Genomic DNA, 21,646 nt, shown 5'->3' on the forward strand with positions numbered 1-21,646 from the left:
ACTTAGCCTCAGCTTCAAACTTAAAGCTTTCTGTAAACTCTCCCAGAATCTGGAAGTGAACCTCAGATCTCTATCTGACATAATACTCAACGGAACTCCAGGCAACTTCACAATCACACGGATATATATCTCTACCAACTTTTGCATAAAAAACGGATGTTAATAGAAATAAAATGGGCTGAGTTCGTCAGTCTATCAACAATTACCCAAATGGCGTCATGCCCTCTCAGAAATTCGGCAACCATGTCACAAAATCCATAAAAATGCTATCCCATTTCCATTCCTGAATATCCAACAGTTGCATCAACCCTACAGGTTTCTGATGTTCAATATTTGAATTCTGACAAGTCAAACAAGCATAAACAAACTGAGCCACGTCTCGCTTCATTCCAGACCACCAAAAGGTTTTCTTCAGATCCTGATACATCTTAGTAGCTCCTGGATGAATACTCAATCTACTTCGATGGCTTTCTTCTAAAATCATTTCTTCAACTCAACTTTGTTAGGAATACAAATTTTGTCTCTGAACCTCAACATACCTTGTTCATCCACTTTGAAATCATTACTTTCAGTCTGATTACTTCGAACCATCAAGTCCACCAACTTCACATCCAACTTCTGACTCTCTTTAATGTTATTAAGAAAATCATTGTTGATCTTCAGCATGCCTAACATCACACTCTACAGTGTTAGCTCACATACCAAACTCATTTCTCTTAATTGTTCAATCATTTCCAACTCTCTAACCATCATAGATGAGATATGCAAAGACTTCGAACTTAAAGCATCAACCACGACATTCTCCTCACCAGGATGATAATTCAAGCCAAAGTCATAATCCTTTAAGAATTCCAACCATATGCGTTGTTTAATTCCCTCTGATCAAACAAGTATTTCAAACTCTTATGATCACTAAACACTTCAAATTTGGAACCATAGAGATAATGCCTCCAAATTTTCAACGCGAACACCACCGCATCCAACTCCAAATCCTGAGTAGGATAGTTTCTCTCATGAATCCTCAACTTTCGTGAAGCATAAGCCACAACCTTGCCATATTGCATTAGCACACCACCTAAACCCATCAACAACGCATTGCAATACACTATAAACGGTTCATTCGGTTCAGGCAAAATCAAAATCGGAGTTGTAGTCACTCTTTTCTTCAGCTTTACGAAACTGTTCTCATAATGAAAGTTCCACACAATTAGTTTACCTTTGCAGGTCAACTGATTTAATGGAAGTGCCAACTTGGAAAAGCCTTCAAGAAACTTGCGGTAATAACCATCCAAGCCCAAAAAGCTTTTAATCTCCGTCACCGACTTCAGAGCCTTCCATTGTAGAACTGCACCTACCTTGGATGGATCCATAATAATACCACCACCCGAAATAACATGACCTAGAAAGCTAACATCTTTCGACCAAAATTCACACTTCGACAACTTAGCATAAATCTTATTCTCCTTCAACACTTGCAATACAACTCGCAAATGCCCAACATGTTCTTCTCCTGATATTGAATATATCAGAATGTCATCAATAAATACAACAACAAAACAATCCAAGTAAGTATGAAAGATACGATTCATGCACTCCATAAATACTCTAGGTGCATTGGAAACACCAAACGATATCACCAAATAATCATAGTGTCCATATCGAGTTCTAAACACCTCCTTTTGTACATCGTCATCCTTCACTATGATCTGGTGGTAACCTGACCTTAAATGAATTTTGCTAAACACACGTGCACCCACAAACTGATCCATCAAGTCCTTTATTCTCAGAAGTGGATACTTGTTCATAATCGTCAATTTATTCAACTATCGATAACCCACACACAACCTCATATTATCATCTTTCTTCTTTACCAACAACAACGGAGCTCCCCAAGGCGACACACTTGGTCTCATATATCTCTTTTCTAGAAGATCTTCTAATTATTTCTTCAACTCTGCTAACTTCGATGCAGACATCCTGTATGGTTCCATAGAAACAGTTATGGTACCAGGGACAAGATCAATAAAAAACTCAACCTCTCCCTCTCTCTCTCTGGTGGTATATCTGGAATGTCTTCTGGAAACACATATGGAAAATCCCTCATTACCTGCAATTCATAAATCACTACCTAACTCTTAGCAGATAATGTCGCGAACAACACAAATACCTGAGCTTCCTCTTCCAAAAGCTCCTTCAACTCTCTAGTAGACAAGAAACCAACTTCTTCCTCCTCACCAGGAGTAAGAAACCGCACTGACTTGTTATAAAAATTGATATGAACATGATTGAAGTCCAACTAGTTCATCCCTGAGATAACATCAAGAATCTTCAATGGCAAGCAAATAAAATCAATGCCAAAATCTTTATCAAAGATTATCAGAGGACAATTTAAACAAACTGAAGTAGTAGTCACTGAATCCTTAATAGGAGTTTCGATAACCATTTCTCCACCCATATAAGACACAATAGGGCCTAGCCTTTTCACACAGTCAACAACAATAAATGAATGAGTTGCACCAGTAATCAAAGGCGTATTATTAATATAACATATACCTCTTATCAACATGTCATCACTAGAAGTCTGAGTCCCCGTCTGAGCGAACAACTTTCCTCCAGTTGAAGCTTGCTTAGGCTTCATGCAATGAGTGTTGATATGTCCTGATTCACCACAGTTGTAGCAAGTTACCATATTCTCTTTACAATCAGCAACAGATGTCCTGAATTCCCATACTAGTAACACTTCTTCACATCACTCTTGTATTCACGGGCAAAATGACCCAACTCACCTCACCTATAGCATTTAAGAGGAGTAGGAGCACCTCCCCCACTTGGCCTCTTACCATCAACAGTTCTTTATTTACCTTTATCAGCTGGAACACTATATGGCTTCCCACAATTCAGATCCTATTTCCTCTTCTCTCGCTTAGCCTCTTGTAGTGAGCTGACCGAGCCTTACTATCATCCTCATAAATTCTACATATGTCCACCAACTCTGGAAACCTCCTGATCTGTTGGTATCTATAGCGGTAAATTCATGACCATCAAGTTATGGATAAACTTGACGTCAATAAAACTAGAGACACCACCACGCTTTTATTGTTTCCAAAGATAAGAAGTTTTCAAATCAAAACTAATAAAATTCCAGAGATTACAGGTAAGGGGGTTGGTTACACATAGGGAATGTGTTAGCACCAAAGTGTCATAGGTACTCCTAGGGAGCCCTTTTTTGTATGCATATGTTTTTGGGTATAAATGATGTTTGACAAAATATAGAGTATGGGGGTGAGAAAAGAATTCATTGATTACATTTTTGTGTTTGACAAGACCTTCAGTCTTATGTCTACGTACCAACATGAAAATGAGGGATCAAAACCCCGTAGTTCATGGTAGAAATTTCAAAGAAGTTGGTGAAGTGATTTTAACAAAGGTTTAAATGAAAAGACACAAAAGGCGAAAGATTTGAATGGGGTTGTTAGTTCTTTTTGTCCTTTGAAATTTAAGTCAATATGGTTAAGTTTATTTACAAATTTGGTTTAAGAAAAGGAGTTTAAAAATCCAATGGCATAAGGCCAAAGTTTCTAATCATTAAAACAAGTCTAAGTTTGAAATTTCAAGTGAAGAAAGTTTTTGAAAAGAGGTAGAGAATTTGAAATTAAATAAAGTGGGAGGAGATAAAGAGACTACCCTAAGCAAAAATTTAAAATTTTAAGAGTTAAAAAAAATCTGACCAATGGGATGCAATCCAACAGACAAAAATGTCGTATAGAAACCCATTTGACTTTGGACTTTGATAAGAAATAAATAATAAGCGATGAGCAACATCCAAGCATCAAGTGAAAACCAAGGAATCAAATAAATATAGCCATATCCAAGCAAGAACTCCAATAGCAAGCAGTTTTCAATGTCTTCCAATGTCGCAGATGAAATATTCCTTGGTCAACTTAGAATAAAACATCAGACATAGACAATAATAACAATTATGCACAGAGACAGGGTAGCAGATGAATCAAAGAGATCCAAGGTCTTGCATCAGATGAAGGCACAGTCAAAAATAGCTCAGTCCTAGATGTTGGCATTGACCAAGTCCTTTAGCATAGGGAGTGTTGCCTAGTTCTAAGTCTAAAAGTTCAGATCAAGTCCCAACAGTCCAACAAGTATTTTTTAGGGTTTTTGTTTTTATTAGGTGTTTTAGGGTCATAATACCACAAACAAAACAAAGGCAAATAAACAATATATACAATCACAAGATATGGCTCAAATGAGCAAAGTGAAAATGACTTGAAATATAAACAAGTTGCATGAAATGTAAATGGCAATGAATGATAAAGGTACTTGAAATTGAAAGTGCATAAAGTAAATGGCTTGAAAGTAAAGCAATATTAATAAGAGTTAGTCAATGGTTAGTCAAATGTAGTGATGATTTTTAATTGATTAAGTCATTCTTTAGATAACACTCAACCATTCATTTACAACTATGAATCCTTAAACCAATACATCTTCCACGAGAATGGATCCACCTTGGATAATTCAACAAGTATGCCACTAGCTCTCATGAAAGAAAAAAAAGGTCAAGTTTCCACACAATGCCATGAAGAATGGGAGATTTACAATCTCACTTACTAGAATGTTATCCCTTCTTGATCAAATTTAGCTCTATGTTAAGCAATTGTAATTGGACTTAGGTAGAAGTCACAACTATCTGAGGCCAGACATTAAAAATATAGGTGTTAATACAAGTTAGAGAATTGGTACAAAGAACCAAACTCCTAAAATATACCACACACTAAAATAAAATGGGAGGGACCAATCTCAGTCAGACTTATATTGATTCATCTGACACAAGGTCATTGATGAATCAATTAGCATTTAGACATTAGAGAAATCATTGGTCAAATGAAAGAATGGGGAAGAATAGGGATGAAGATGAAGAGGGAAGTGGAAATAGAAACACAAATTGATCATGAGAGGAATTTCATTTTATCCTTTCATTTTGGGAGATGAGATGTACATTTCATCAATCCCCTAAATTCAGTGGTTTTGATCAAACAAAAGTCAAATCAACCATTACCAATGCCCAAACAGAAAGTCAAACATCACAAGACCATAAAAATGGCTCAACTATATTTTTAAACATTTAATCAATTAAATATCACATTAAAAATGAATTAAAATGCATTTTAATTTGGTCAAAACCTCAAATCCCTTCAAAACACCAAATAAATGGCCAAGGGATTTATCATAGATCAAACAAGGTCAAAGGACCTTAGACAAAAAATTTCATAATTTTTAGAAAATCAGAAGTATTTTAAAATAATTAAAAATATGCACAAAAACATTTGATTCATAAAAAATACCAATTTTAATCCAAAAAATAATTTTAATTCAAAATATGGAAGAGAAAAATATTTAAAGATTTTTGGTGAAAGTTCCATATTTGTTGGATTAAAAATGAAATTATTATGAATTAAACAAAATAAAAGGATTAAATAGAAAATCGGAAAATATAATAAAATTAAAAAAAAGAAGGGCCATCAGATGTCCCTTATTAATTGAGGTGGCAGATCTGATGGCCAAGCGCGCGCTTCCATCAAACACCTCAGTCAACGCGTGTACACGGGTGATATTCAAAAGCGAGGGTCAAGATTAGAACATGAATATGAGATCAGATGGTCTGGGATGTTCCAGCGCATCACCGGAGCCCTAGCTCCGGTCATCTTCTCCGGTGGACCTCACCGGACTGGTCCACCCTCTACTCAATGAAAAATGAAAAACAAGGACACTATTTCAAAGGAAAAATGCTCATGAGCTCGAACCTGACCTCCATTTCATCCAATTCCAAGTATATTGAAAGATACGTGGATTTGAAATTTGAGGTGCCCGATCTGAGTTGCTTCGATTTAACCTCAAAGCACTCAATCTTGTTGCCTACATTGGTAGGACTTCAGCTAACCAATAATCAATCAAAATAGTTGAGAAATAAGGGATAATCAAAGAAGAGAAGTTTGAGAAAAATCACCTTCGGGTAGCTTCAATTCAGCTTGACCTTGCTTCCAATTTACCTTGGCTCGACTCTTGAAGCTTGCAGAAGTGAAATGGATCAATGAAAGGCTTGGATTCTTGGAGTTTCAGTCTCAAAATAGAAGGAGAATTGAAACTCAATTTCAAGTGAAATCTTCATGTTTATCCTTTAATGGAGGGTAGGGAGGCAATGGTTCAAAGCTTCAGCAAGAGGGTCCTCTATTCTGATCACAATGGACATGTATTAATGCGGTTATGAATTTCTTTTCAAACACTTGAAATTTTTGCCAAATTTTGCAACATTGATGCATGGATGCATGGCATTGATTTGGGCCTAAACCATGATGTAATCTCACTCCAATTCGTGCACAATGGATCCTGAAACAATAAAATGTAAGCATGCAAAAGGAAATGGTCACTTGAATTCAAAACTTGCCAAAACAAACCCAACAAAGGAATCATGTGCAAGTCCCTCAATTCTTGTTCAAATGAGGTGATCTTGGACTTTTTTGACAGGTTATATCAAGGGAAACAACTTTGATGCTGAACACTTTTCCATTTGGAGCTTGGATCATGATGAATTTTGAGGTAAAACTGGGAGAAATCAAACATAATTGAAATTCTAATTACCAAGTCAAATGACCACTTCTTCAACCTTGAATAAATTTTACTATAAGCTCCAAATGAAAATGGTTTCTTCACCAAAGTTGTATCTCTTTCATCCATATTCAATTTGGTCACAAAGTTTACATAATTTGGATTTGGCATGAGGGAGTTATGCATTTTAGAAGTTGAGGAAAATTGCTCGTTCAATGGTAATGGCCCAAAATGACCTATAATGTTTCCTCTTGGAACATGCCTTTTCAAGTAGAATTTGAAATATCTCAAAGAATAAAAGTTGGAGAAGAGAACTTTAAATTTATCATGAAACTTTGATGGAATTCATATCATAAAAATTGAGCAAGTTATGATCCTTGGAACTTGACCTCTTAACTAGGGTACAGACAAAATGACCTATAATCTTTCACCATAAAAATGAATTTCCAAGAAAAACTAGCTCTTGATGTCAACATGAAAGTTGTTTGGAATTTCGTAAAGAGTACATTTTCTCTTGGAATAATTTTCATATGAAAAAATTTGTAGGAGATAAGGTCTAGGGATCCCCAGTTTTGACCAGTGGACTTTCTCTGGTCAACCTCTTTGAACCAACTTGCAAACTTGAAGTTATCTTGATCTTTGGGACTCATGGAGGATAATATATGCATAAGGTGATGTATAATAAAGTATCCCTTGATGAATTTGACCAATTGTTGAAAAAACTTGTTGAGGAAGTCACACAAGATACCTAGATGAATTAGGGCTTCCAAGACCAATAAGCTTCAAACTCTTGATGAATTCTTGATCAAATTGACAAATGAAGAACATGGGGATCCAAATATGATGTCTAGAACCAATATGGACCATTGTTGTATTGATATCTTTGCATTAAGGGTCTCTAACCCTAGTTGTGAGCTTGGTGAGGCATAGGTGGATGCACACACTACCTACAAAAGAAACAAAGCTATACATAGACATATTTTTGGTATTTTGGTTAGTAAACAATGAGAAATAAAGTATGATATAATCAAATGTGCTTGGTGATCTTTCCAAATGCAAACCCAATGAATGAGGGGGTAAGGAGGATGTCAAGGTGTGATCCCAAAGCCAATGCAAATGATGAGATAGAATGCGAGATCTTAGTGTTAAAGTTAGGGTCTTACAGCTGCCCATATTTAAGGACATTCTAACTGAGGATATGAAGGTTAAAATCTTTGTATCAACTCAGTATAATGGACTTAAATAACAACATCTAGAAGAAAATTTTGGTCCCTAAGAGACCTCATGATGCATATGATATGAATTCACAAATCTTTGTGGGGAATATATTGCCACAAAGGAAAAGAATCCGGAGAGACTGGAAATCCATATGAGCATAATGCATTCCATAAGGAAAGATCACTGAGGAGACATAGAATCTAGGGGATAAAGGCTTTGCGTAGGCCAGGCTATGACTTAAAAACTACTGGGAGACACGAGGGGGATTTCCATGAAAATAAATCAATGGAAAGACTCGGTTGGGGGACAAGGAAAATATTCATATATTGGGATAACACCAATACATCAAGAAACAATTGGAGGAAAAATGTGTACATCAAAACAAAGATGACATACCTACGCAAAGGGGATTCGATTCCACAAAAAAACGGAATCAAACTCAACTAGGGAAGAAAAACTTCTACACGGGAGTAAAGAGATATATTATTTATTACCGGTTACTGGGTAGGAAGATAATACACTCGAACAAAGGGACATCCGTTACCGATTAGGGTAAATATATCAAAGATGACTCGTTGAGGAAAAAGAGGTGTATTCATTACCAGTTACTGGGTAAGAATGAGCTACTGGGGAAAGAAATCAAATAGGATTTACAACTACCGGCTACTGGGTAGAAGACCAAAGAGAGAGTATCTATCACTGATTGAAGTGAACATATCAAGGATAAACTCAAAGGAAGAATACATGTCATCGGTTAGGATGAACATATCAAGGATAGACTGCTGGGAAAAAATAGGAATTCTACCTACCAGTTATTGGGCAGAATACCAAAAATAGAGAATATTCGTCACCGGTTAAGATGAACATATCAAGGATAGACTCAGCAGGGGAAATGGGATTTACAACTACCAGTTACTGGGAAGAAGACCACAAAGTGGAGAAAATATGCCACCGATTATAGTGAGCATATCAAGGATAGACTCTTTGGGGGAACGTGAAAATGAATCCACTGGGGAAACAAAGGAAGTAGATTACTTTTTACCGGTTACTGGGTAAAGGTAAAGTAATCATCATCAAGAAGAATATTACCAGTTACTGGGTAATAGATTCTTGGAGACCAAAAGATCTATCTAGGCAAGAACTAGAAATAAACAATTAATCAAAGACTTAACCCAATGAGGGTATAACTTAGGGGGAGTGGTTCCATCCAAATAATAAACTGGGGAGGAAACTAAAATAATAATCATCCAAGAGTAAATAACTAAGTAGGGAATGAGAAAGGATAAACTTTTTCTGCTTAAGGGGCTGAGACTCTACAATTGAAGGAGGACAGACACACCAAATTTGCATGGGGAAATAATATCACCAAAGCAGGGGATCAGAAGAAAAATCAATGTAATAAAATGCATAATGAAATAGATGATGATGTGATTTATGCATGAATATGTATGTATGTGATTATGATTATGCTGGCAAAACAGCACAAAGGATACAAATAACGAAGATTTGAATCATCATTACAAAACACTCAGGTAATCTCAACAAGATGGAAACACTAACTGGAGAATATGCTAGGGATGAAAATAAATCACCTAGCTCCGAATAAATCAATTCTAGATGGGGAAGACATGGAGAACATGCTTCAATCAATCATGGCAAACTCCGCGGGGGGAAGAGAGCACTACTGAAGGATAATCAACCGAACATGCTGAGGATCCAAAATAAGTCAACACACAAGGAATTTTAAGTCCACACCATGTCAAATGGGAGACAACCCTGCAGGGTACATAATCAATATTGCCCAAAACTAATCACTACAGGGAATGAGGGAACTTCCATAAAAACACGAACTCCGTCGGAGAATACAAGAGATAAAACTCTGAATGGGGAATCGAGTAAATTATTGGGGATGATGCGACAGGGAGAAACTATCATGGTTATTCAACACAAACAAATTCAATTGGGATCTGGAGACCAAATAAAGGTTCTGACATATCCAGGGTTCAATCATTAAGTCACAAACTAGGGGATGTAGAACATGAACACCTCAGCGGGGGAAAAATGCACTGCAAAGGGGACTAATCACCAGCTCAAGCGGGGATAATAGGTTGCCTGGGGAGCAACTTATTAACCATGTTGGGGATGAACGACGAACTCTTGGGGGGAAAAGTCACCAAACCAACTACTTGGGGAAGACCAACAACGCTTCACACTTCAAGACTTACAAGTTCTTAGATTGATGTTGACATTCCTTGCTGAAATCGATTATTCTTAAAGCGCATGTTTTTATTATTTTAAGAAAAATAATTATTCATTGATTTATTTCAGAATTATCATCATAAAAATTCAATTTTAAAATAGAAACAAATAATAATTGAAATAATTGGATAAAAGTTCAACTTCATTTAATGGAATGGTAGTCCGCAAATAGCGAGACTCCATGGATCTTTACAAAGTTTGAGAAATGGTAATTTACATGGAAAAGGGATACATCGAATACAATGATCACTACTCTCCCTACGAACTTCAAAATCCATTATACTTGTCTTCGGTTGAGAATGATGAATCAAAACCAAATGACTGCTCACAACTTGCCTCAAATATTAGGAACAACCGGATGCAGTTACTTGCCATAATCCCTAGTTTTTGTCTAGATTACCCTAAAGTGGGGTACTCAATCTACCGGGATAAATTTTTTGTTTTATATCTATAACTTTTGCCTGGATCACTCTTTCGGGTTTTCAATCCATCAAGATGCTCATTTTTGCCTAAGCCGCCCTTTCGGGTTTTCAACTTAGCGAGTTGTTCTTTTCCTTTTTTATGAGAAGTATTTCTTGACTGCATTGGCATTCACAGGACGTGTGAACTCTTCACCATCCATAGTTTTAAGAAAGCACCGCCAGAAAAGGCTCTCTTCACAACATATGGGCCTTCGTAATTAGGAGTCCATTTTCCCCTAGCATCAGGTTTGAAAGATAGAATCCTCTTGAGCACGAGGTCACCTTCTTTGAACACTTGAGGCTTGACCTTCTTATCAAATGCTTTCTTCATTCTTTGCTGATATAACTGACCATGACACATGGCAGTCAATCTCTTCTCTTCAATCAAATTCAACTGGTCATATTTGGTCTGACACCATTGAACTTCTGTCAACTTGGCTTCCATCAAGACACGTAATGATGGAATCTCAACCTCCACGGGGAGAACAACTTCAATGCCATAAACAAGAGAGAAAGTGTAAGAACAAAAATTGTTCTACAACAGATTCCTTGATTTTGATGATAACAAAGGATGAAACCAAAAATGGCACCCTAACGAAAAGTTTCTAAGTGTGCAGGGTTCTAAAGAAAGAAGGAAGAAATCTGATGATGTCATCAGATACAAAACAAGATCAGATACAAAATATCAAATGATCAGAAGCATCTGAAGTAGAAACAAGTTATAGAAAGTCTAACTCTGAGCATAACAGCAAAGTATCAGAAGCATCTGGACAAGTAGTAAGCTCTAGAAGTTTTGACTCTGAACAAAGGTTTGTCTAACTTCAGAAGCTCTTGGCACTATCTGAAGAATCCATCAGAACTCACAAGAAATTAACATCAGAAGCAAGATTCCAAGATTCTCAAATACTTGAAGACTCTGATCATGGAATTGCTAATCATGAAGGAGTAACGTTTAAGTCAAGAAAAGATTTGCAAATGGATTTCCTAATTGAGAAAGAGACGTTAATCTCCAATCTCAATAAAGAAAATACTACTTGTGGTAAGTAGTCAATTCAAGAAGAAAAAGTCATCCTGCAGAAGCTATTTATGTGATGGCGTAACTTCATCTCAATATCCACCAGTTTCAACTACTACTTCAACGAATATATAAATAGGCTGCAAATCAACTTTGAACCATCAGTAAGCCAACAAGCCAAAATTATACTGAAACACCAAGTCAAGAAAAACACTCTTTCTCTCTAAGATCTTCACGAAGCTTTTGCTTATAACGTGAAAAACTCTTGTTCTTAACACTGTAATATTTGCTTTCTTAGAAGCACTCTAGATTACATAAATCTTTCATTTATTGTTTGTTGATTTCCTCAAGTGACTTAGTGTAGTCTGTAAACTTGAGAGGACTAAGAGATTTTTCTCTTAGGCGTTGTTTGTAATCTTTCAAGATTAGTGGATTAAGTCCTTGTTGAAGGCGAAATCACCTTGGCCGGGTGGACTGGAGTAGCTTTGTGTTATAAGCGAACCAGTATAAAATCCTTGTGTGATTTTCATTTTGAAAAGCGCTTATTTTTCAAAACAATTCAAACCCCCCCTTTCTTGTTTTTCTCACCTTCAATTGGTATCAGAGCTCCGGCTCTGTTATTGATTTTCTAATCAAACACTTAACCGTGTAGAGAGATCCAGTACGAGAAAAACAATGGCCCACTCAAATGAAAGAGATTCTTACAATGCCAAGCCTCCTGTTTTTGATGGAGAGAAATTTGACTACTGGAAAGATAGAATCGAAAGTTTCTTTCTGGGTTATGATGCTGACCTCTGGGACATTGTCACAGATGGACACACACCTCCAGTCTTAAATGGAGCTGAAGTTCCCAGAAGTAAGATGTCAGAAGATCAGAAACGTGTCTTCAAAAATCACCACAAGGCCAGAACAATACTTCTAAATGCTATATCATACAACGAATATGAAAAGATCACCAACAGAGAGACAGCCAAAGATATACTTGACTCTCTGGAGATGACCCATGAAGGAAACTCCCAAGTCAAAGAGACGAAGGCTCTGGCGCTTATCCAGAAATATGAAGCCTTCAAAATGGAAGATGACGAAGCTATAGAGGCTATGTTTTCTAGATTTCAAACTCTTATTGCAGGTCTTAAAGTGCTAGACAAAGGATACACGACTGCAGATCATGTTAAGAAGATAGTCAGAAGTCTGCCAAAGAAATGGAGACCTATGGTTACTGCTCTGAAGCTGTCAAAGGATCTGAACAATATCAGCCTTGAAGAACTTGTTAGTTCTCTCAGAAGTCATGAGATAGAACTAGAGGAGGATGAACCTCAGAAAAGGAACAAGTCCGTAGCGCTAAAGTCCAGATCTGAAAGACGGAAACCTGACAGAACCAAAGCTCTCCAGGCAGAAACTGAAGATACTGACGATTCTGAACCAGAAGACTCTGATGATGAAGAAGAGTTGTCCCTACTAACCAGAAGAGTCAAGCAACTCTGGAAAAAGAGGAACAACAACTTCAGAAGACCAAGACCCAGAGGGGATCGATCAGAGTCAACTTCAAAAGGTAAAGCTAACAAAGATATTACCTGCTATGAATGTAAAGAAACAGGTCATTACAAAAATGAATGCCCCAAGTTGAAGAAAGACAACCCTAGAAAAGAAAGCTTCAAGAAAAACACTTTCAGAACAAAGAAAGGACTGATGGCTACCTGGGATGATAGTGAATCTGGATCATCAGAATCTGACTCTGATGAACAGGCCAACGTAGCACTTATGGCTACCACATCCAGCAGCTCAGATGAAGAATCTGAAGAGGTATTTTCTGAACTTTCTCGATCTGACTTAGAATCATGTTTGTCAGAAACTCTTACCTCTTACCAGAAACTAAAACAAAAGTTTAAAAATATTAAAGGCTGTCTTAAAGCAAAATTTGAAGAGTGTAGTGAACTTGAGATAACAATTCTATCACAAGAAGATACAATCAAATCTTTAATGTTAGAAAGAGATGAAGCAAAAACAAAAAGCTCAGAATTAGAAGAAGCGTTGTCTCAAGCACCACAAACTTCAAATAAAATTATTTATAAATATGAAGAAGCCTTTCAAGAATTTCTGAAGAATGGGATAGATAGGAGTATTATGGCATCCATGATTTATGGAGTAAGTCAGAACAATAAAAGGGGAATTGGGTATGATCCTAAGGAAGATGAAACTTCTACAAGTGATCAAACTAAATCTCCTTTTTCATATCACTACACACACACACAAGAACACAAATTTAAAAATGCTAGAAGACCCAAAGTTACAAGAAACTCTGGGAAAACTAATCTAAAAGGACCCAAGAGATTCTGGGTACCGAAAGATAAGATTATCTATGTTGCAGATATCCTATGCAGCAAAGTTCAAACACCAGTCATGGTACCTGGACTCTGGATGCTCGCGACACATGACGGGAAGAAAGTCTATGTTCCAAAGTCTGGAACTTAAAGACGCTGGATTTGTAGGCTTCGGAGGAGATCAGAAAGGAAGGATCAGAGGCTCCGGAACTATTGGTAATGGTACTCTTCCCTCTATATCTGATGTTCTTTATGTAGAAGGATTAATGCATAACTTGTTATCCATAAGTCAATTAAGTGATAACGGTTATGATGTAATCTTCAATCAAAAAACATGTAAAGCCATTAATCAGAACGATGGCTCTGTCCTTTTCACAGGCAAGAGGAAAAACAACATTTACAAAATAAATCTTTCTGATTTAAAAGATCAAAATGTTAAATGTCTAATGTCAGTTCACGAAGAGCAATGGGTATGGCATAGACGCTTGGGCCACATTAGCATGAGGAAACTTTCTCAGCTAACTAAACTCGAGTTAGTCAGAGGCCTACCTAAACTGAAGTTTTCTTCAGATGCTCTGTGTGAAGCTTGTCAGAAAGGAAAATTTTCAAAAACATCCTTTAAAAAGAAAAATGTTGTTTCTACCTCTAAGCCTCTGGAACTTCTTCACATTGACTTATTTGGTCCTGTGAAAACAGCATCAGTTAATGGAAAGAAGTATGGACTAGTCATTGTTGATGATTACAGTCGCTGGACATGGGTAAAATTCCTAAAGCACAAGAGTGAGTCTCACTCTGTATTCACTAGTTTCTGTTCCAAAGTGCAAAAAGAATTTGACTCTAAAATTATTAAAGTCAGAAGTGATCATGGTGGAGAATTTGAAAACAAAGATTTTGAAGAATTATTTGATTCTAATGGGATATCCCATGATTTCTCCTGCCCTAGAACTCCACAACAAAATGGAGTTGTAGAGAGGAAGAATAGGACACTCCAAGAGATGGCCAGAACCATGATCAATGAAACTAATGTAGCAAAGCACTTTTGGGCAGAAGCTGTAAATACAGCGTGTTACATTCAGAATAGAATCTCTATAAGACCTATTCTAGAAAAGACTCCCTATGAATTGTGTAAAGGAAGAAAACCCAACATCTCATATTTTCATCCTTTTGGATGCTCTTGCTTTATATTAAATACTAAAGAACATCTGAACAAGTTTGATTCCAAAGCACAGAAAGGTATTATGTTAGGATACTCAGAACGCTCTAAAGGCTACAGAGTATACAACACAGAAACCAAAATTGTGGAAGAATCAATTCATGTCAGATTTGATGATAAGCTTGACCCTGAAAAGTCAAAGCTAGTTGAAAAGTTTGCAGATTTGGAAATCACTCTTGTAGAATCTGATAAAACTCCAGAAGCAACTGTCACTCAGAACTCTGAAGAAATAAAATCTCCAGAAATCCCAAAGAAAGTCAAAAGTCGTATTAATGTATCTGAAGATTTGATTCTGGGAAACAAGAACGAACCTGTCAGAACCAGATCTACCTTCAGAACTTCTGAAGATATTCCTCTGGGACTAGTGTCTCTGATTGAGCCTACGTCTTGTGATGAAGCACTTCAGGATAACGACTGGGTGGCAGCTATGCAAGAAGAATTGGATCAATTCTCAAAGAATGATGTCTGGGATCTCGTTCCTAAACCCAGAGGCACTCATGTCATTGGAACCAGATGGGTTTTCAGAAACAAGTTGAACGATAAAGGAGAAGTTGTCAGAAACAAAGCTCGACTGGTAGCTCAAGGTTACAGTCAACAAGAAGGTATTGACTATAATGAAACCTTTGCTCCAGTCGCGAGGTTAGAATCTATTCGTCTTCTTGTATCTTTTGCTATTAATCATTCTATCAAATTATATCAAATGGATGTCAAGAGTGCATTTCTTAATGGTTATATTTCAGAAGAAGTGTATGTCAATCAACCTCCAGGTTTTGAAAATTCAAACTTTCCAGAACATGTTTTTAAACTTAAGAAATCCTTATATGGACTTAAACAAGCTCCCAGAGCTTGGTATGAACGTTTAAGTAGTTTTCTTCTGGAACAAAATTTTATCAGAGGGAAAGTTGATTCTACACTCTTCTGTAAAAACCTTAATAATGATCTCATGATATGCCAGATTTATGTTGATGATATTATTTTTGGTTCTGCTAATATCTCTGTTTGCCAAGAATTTTCTAAGTTAATGCAGGCAGAATTTGAAATGAGTTTAATGCAAGAATTAAAGTTCTTTCTGGGAATTCAAATTAATCAAACTCCAGAAGTCACGTACGTTCATCAAAGCAAGTACATTAAAGACGTTCTGAAGAAGTTTGACATGACTGAATGCAACTCTGCAAAAACTCCCATGCACCCAACTTGCATTCTGGAAAAGGAAAAGGTAAGCAACAAGGTTTGTCAGAAGCTCTATCGAGGTATGATAGGCTCTCTCCTCTATCTGACTGCTACTCGTCCTGATATTCTCTTTAGTGTCTGTCTTTGTGCCAGATTCCAATCAGATCCTAGAGAATCTCATTTAACAGCAGTTAAGAGAATTCTTAAGTATCTGAAAGGAACTCCTAACCTGGGTCTGATGTATGAGAAAACATCAGAGTATAGACTCTCGGGTTATTGTGATGCAGATTATGCAGGAGATAGAATAGAACGAAAAAGCACATCTGGGAATTGCCAGCTTCTGGGAAACAATCTAATCTCCTGGGCTAGCAAAAGATAGTCAACTATTGCTCTATCAACTGCAGAAGCAGAATACATCTCAGCATCACTGTGCACAACTCAGATGCTCTGGATGAAGCATCAGCTAGAAGATCTACAAATCTTTGAGAGTAACATTCCTATCTTTTGTGATAATACTGCTGCTATTTGTTTAAGTAAGAATCCCATTCTACATTCCAGAGCCAAACACATAGAAATAAAACATCATTTTATCAGAGACTATGTTCAGAAAGGGATAGTAACTTTGAAGTTCATTGATACAGAACATCAATGGGCAGATATCTTTACTAAGCCTCTAGCTGAAGATAGATTTCTCTTTATCTTAGAACATCTGAACATTAAAAATTGCCCTGAATGAAGTATGGCTCTGAAAATGTAAAATGTGACTCTGATGTAAACAAATGTACTTCTGCCTCTGACTCTGATACTTCTACCAAGTTAAGAAGATATCTGAGTTAGAAATCTTCAGAAACCAATCCTTTGGAATTCCTGAAGATCAGATACATCAACACGTGGAGCACTAAGCGTCTAACCCTAGAACTTCTAGACAGCTGTCAAAAGAAATTCAAAGGTCAGAACGTTTGAGTTCTCCTCGAGCAGTGTGCGTACTGTGGGATTAGACATTCATTTATTAGCTGTAATCATTTTTCCCCCCAAACGTGCTATTTTGATTTTTGTGCTAACGCTGGAATGTGTGTCGTTTTGCATGTGTTTGAACTTAGGGTATATAAACACTTTTCTCACATTTCACACACTTATCACTCTCACTCACTCTAAAACCCTAAACCCTTCTCTCAAGCATTCTCTGAAAGCTCTCAATCTTCATCTTCTTCTTCACCATGGACGCTCAACAACAAGAAGTGTTTAACTTTTCACAACAAATGGAATCAAGTTCTACTGCTCAAACCTCAAACACTCAAACACCAACGGTTACAGGCTTCACCATAACCCCTGTTTACAAAGAACCCCATGTTCTTGACCGACAACGCCATATCAACCTTTCAACCCCTTTTGAAGGTTTGGATGTGTTGTGCGAATTGCTTGTTGATTTCGAAAACTTGAAGAGGAATGGCGTTGATCTCACTGAAGAGCTTCGTAAACAAGGATGGGAAAACTATTTCCAAAGGCTTTATGGTCCTATTTACCCTTTTCTCGTCAAGGAGTTCTGGAGACATGCAGATGCAGATGACAACTTCATCGTCTCATATGTTCTGGGGGTGAAGATTGTTATTACTGAAGGGTCTATTGCCTCCTTGTTGAACATGGAGCGAAGTGGAGGAAAAAGGATTTACAACATCCCTCCTAGGTCAAAGCGCATCACTGAAGTCATCAACCCAACAATCTTCAAGCCCAACGTTGAAGGAAACCCTTCTAAGAACAAGGAGCTGCATCAGAACCTCAGAGTGTGGCTGAAGATTATTCTGGGAACCATTCACCACCGTCCAGCCTCTAACTCTTCTGACTACATCAATGCAGACCAGAAATGTATTCTGTACTGCATTCAGAAGGGTGTGAAGATCTCCCTCCCTGTTCTCCTTTTCAGATATCTGAGAGATTTGGTCAGAGAAACCAGAAACAACATGAAGCCCAGATCCTACATTCCTCTGGGAAGATTGCTATCTGATGTCTTCATTGAGCATGGACTGGTTGACCATCTGGAAAAGACAAAACTGATGGATGATCTGGCAATAGATGTGGGGAAGCCTCTGAATGCCAGAAACCTCAAGAGTATGAGGATTATCAAGAAAATTCAAGTCAGGCCAACTCTGGATACATCCTGGGATAGTTTGAAAGATCAGAGGAAGATGCCTCATGGCCTTGCCAGATTCTTCAAGAATGAACCCAGAGACGCTGTTGCTATCTATCTTCATCGTCTGCTGGAAGAAGGTGTTGACGTCTCTGATTTCAGCCTCGACGACTGTCTGGACTCTGAAGAAGACTTCGTCAGATACAAGAGAGGTCTTTCTGAAAAGAAGGTAGCATCTCAGGCAAAGAAGGCCAGACTTGGAGAAACTTCTGGAAGCAAATCCTCAGCTCCTCTAAATATCTCTACTGGTACGTCTGTTCCTCCTGATACCTCTAATCCTCTGATGGCTTCTTCTAACCCTCTCTCTTCACAACCTATTTATACCACCTCTGATATTTCACCCTCAATCACCAGAACCTCCCAACCTACACCAGTTCTAAATATAGCCCGTACATTCATACCTCCCTCTGAACCTAAACTAACTCACCAAAGCACTTCATCTTCATCATCCTCAGCACCAGAATCACCCCCATATGTTTCCCTCTCATCTGACCCAGAATTTTCTGACCCTGAATCCCCAACCATAGCCACACTTTATGCTCATAGACTTGCTTCACAACAACAAACACAAACACAATCTGAAGCAACTTCACCTCCACCACAACAAACAACCACCATACCTTCTGAAAACCAACCCTCTGACCATCCCACTTCTGATATCAACCCACCAAACATCTCCGCTGAACCAGAACCAGAATCTGAACCTTTAGATTTAAACCCGCTTTACGCTTCACCCCAAACATCTGAACCTTCCCCAGAAGCAGAATCTGAACCCCAACCTGAGTCAGAATCTGAACCTCAAACCTTAAATCTCAGCCCTCCACCTCATACCTCTGAACCAGAACCTGAACCTGAACTTTCTACACCTACCCTAAAGGAAGCCATCTTGATGATTGCAGAGGCTTTGGTTCAAAAGGTCGATTCTCTGGTCACTAACTCTGAAATCAGTGATGATCCTAAATCTGTAAGGACATACTGGAACAGAGTCATTGGCTTGATGACATCTGAGGCCTTTAGACTGAAGGGCATCTCTGAACAAGTCAGAAATGGCTACATCAGAGATGCTGAGGCAAGACTCCAGGAGAGACTTGCCAGAGAGGCTGAAGCCAGAAGGCTAGAGGAAGAGAGAATTGCAAGAGAAGCAGAAGAAGCAAAAAGGCTAGAAGAAGAAAGACTTGCTAAGGAAGCTAAAATCCTAAGGCAAAAGGAAGCTGAAGCAAAGGCTCTGGCAGATGCAGAAGCTCAAGCTGCTGCTGAAGCTGAAGCTCAGAAGGCTCTGACTCTGGGGGAGTCCTCTTCTGTGATTCCTACGGTTCTTCAGACTCTGAAAGAACTCAAGCAAGATCAGAATGAACTCCGGGCCAGAATGGACAAGCAAGATACTGTCAACGACAACATCCAGAATATGCTTGCAATGCTGCTTCAGAGAATGCCTCCGCCTCCGAACCCCTAGGCACTTAGGATTTTATTTATTTTTGCTTGCCTGTTGTTTCTGTTTCTTGCCTTCTCTGGATCTAACGTTTTCTTATTTTCTTGTTGCCTTTGTGCTTCTATCTATGAATTCAAGTTTTTCTCTTTACTTATTTTTTTTACTATGTCTTTTTGATTCTGACAAAAAGGGGGAGAAGTTATTAATAGCTCTGATGAAAATATTGTCTAATACCTTAAGTATTCTGCAACATGTTTCTCTTAAAATAAAATTATCTAACTTGGACTTAAGAAATTGCAGAAAGTTTCAGAAACCTCTGTACTTAAGAAACTCTGGTAAGAACTTCTGAACTCCCTAGCATTATCTCAGGGGGAGCTCTTGTCTATCTGATCTGATATTTTATATGTTTCATCTGCTAATTAAGATTGTTTTGTCATCATCAAAAAGGGGGAGATTGTAAGAACAAAAATTGTTCTACAACAGATTCCTTGATTTTGATGATAACAAAGGATGAAACCAAAAATGGCACCCTAACGAAAAGTTTCTAAGTGTGCAGGGTTCTAAAGAAAGAAGGAAGAAATCTGATGATGTCATCAGATACAAAACAAGATCAGATACAAAATATCAAATGATCAGAAGCATCTGAAGTAGAAACAAGTTATAGAAAGTCTAACTCTGAGCATAACAGCAAAGTATCAGAAGCATCTGGACAAGTAGTAAGCTCTAGAAGTTTTGACTCTGAACAAAGGTTTGTCTAACTTCAGAAGCTCTTGGCACTATCTGAAGAATCCATCAGAACTCACAAGAAATTAACATCAGAAGCAAGATTCCAAGATTCTCAAATACTTGAAGACTCTGATCATGGAATTGCTAATCATGAAGGAGTAACGTTTAAGTCAAGAAAATATTTGCAAATGGATTTCCTAATTGAGAAAGAGACGTTAATCTCCAATCTCAATAAAGAAAATACTACTTGTGGTAAGTAGTCAATTCAAGAAGAAAAAGTCATCCTGCAGAAGCTATTTATGTGATGGCGTAACTTCATCTTAATATCCACCAGTTTCAACTACTACTTCAACGAATATATAAATAGGCTGCAAATCAACTTTGAACCATCAGTAAGCCAACAAGCCAAAATTATACTGAAACACCAAGTCAATAAAAACACTCTTTCTCTCTAAGATCTTCACGAAGCTTTTGCTTATAACGTGAAAAACTCTTGTTCTTAACACTGTAATATTTGCTTTCTTAGAAGCACTCTAGATTACATAAATCTTTCATTTATTGTTTGTTGATTTCCTCAAGTGACTTAGTGTAGTCTGTAAACTTGAGAGGACTAAGAGATTTTTCTCTTAGGCGTTGTTTGTAATCTTTCAAGATTAGTGGATTAAGTCCTTGTTGAAGGCGAAATCACCTTGGCCGGGTGGACTGGAGTAGCTTTGTGTTATAAGCGAACAAGTATAAAATCCTTGTGTGATTTTCATTTTGAAAAGCGCTTATTTTTCAAAACAATTCAAACCCCCCCCCCTTTCTTGTTTTTCTCACCTTCAGAAAGGAGTTGCCCCTGTTGAAGTGTGGATGGATGTATGATACCCATGCAAAGAAAATGGGAGCATTTCATGCCAATATTTGTATGTTACAACCATCTTCTAAATAATCTTCTTAATATTCTTGTTTGCAGCTTCAACAGTCCCATTCATCTTAGGCCTAAGGGAGAAGAATTATGATGTGCAATCTTGAAGTCTTTGTAAAGAGCTTCC

The 21,646-nt window shown here is 37.5% G+C and overlaps 1 protein-coding gene across 1 annotated transcript; it reads right to left on the minus strand.

Moving 5' to 3' along the window:
• Positions 1–1,940: 1,940 nt before the first annotated feature.
• On the minus strand, positions 1,941–2,689 carry LOC127103304 (uncharacterized). The gene is made up of 4 exons (XM_051040572.1): positions 2,399–2,689; positions 2,168–2,257; positions 2,037–2,107; positions 1,941–1,977 (listed from the first exon to the last, which is right to left on the minus strand). The coding sequence occupies exons 1-4, from the start codon at positions 2,687–2,689 to the stop codon at positions 1,941–1,943; spliced, it is 489 nt and encodes a 162-aa protein (XP_050896529.1).
• Between the last annotated feature and the right edge of the window lie 18,957 nt (positions 2,690–21,646).

This window comes from Lathyrus oleraceus, chromosome 7 (genome assembly GCF_024323335.1).
Source record: "Lathyrus oleraceus cultivar Zhongwan6 chromosome 7, CAAS_Psat_ZW6_1.0, whole genome shotgun sequence".
Taxonomy (NCBI): Eukaryota; Viridiplantae; Streptophyta; class Magnoliopsida; order Fabales; family Fabaceae; genus Lathyrus; species Lathyrus oleraceus.

What these genes read in the sequence shown, in the direction of transcription:
- LOC127103304 (XM_051040572.1), bottom strand. Translation starts at nt 2,689, where the DNA reads ATGGTAACTTGCTACAACTGTGGTGAATCAGGACATATCAACACTCAT. An exon ending in TTTTGGAAGAGGAAGCTCAG is followed by an intron (nt 2,108 to 2,167) that starts GTATTTGTGTTG and finishes TATGAATTGCAG; the next exon opens with GTAATGAGGGATTTTCCATA. An exon ending in CCAGAGAGAGAGAGGGAGAG is followed by an intron (nt 1,978 to 2,036) that starts GTTGAGTTTTTT and finishes GGAACCATACAG; the next exon opens with GATGTCTGCATCGAAGTTAG.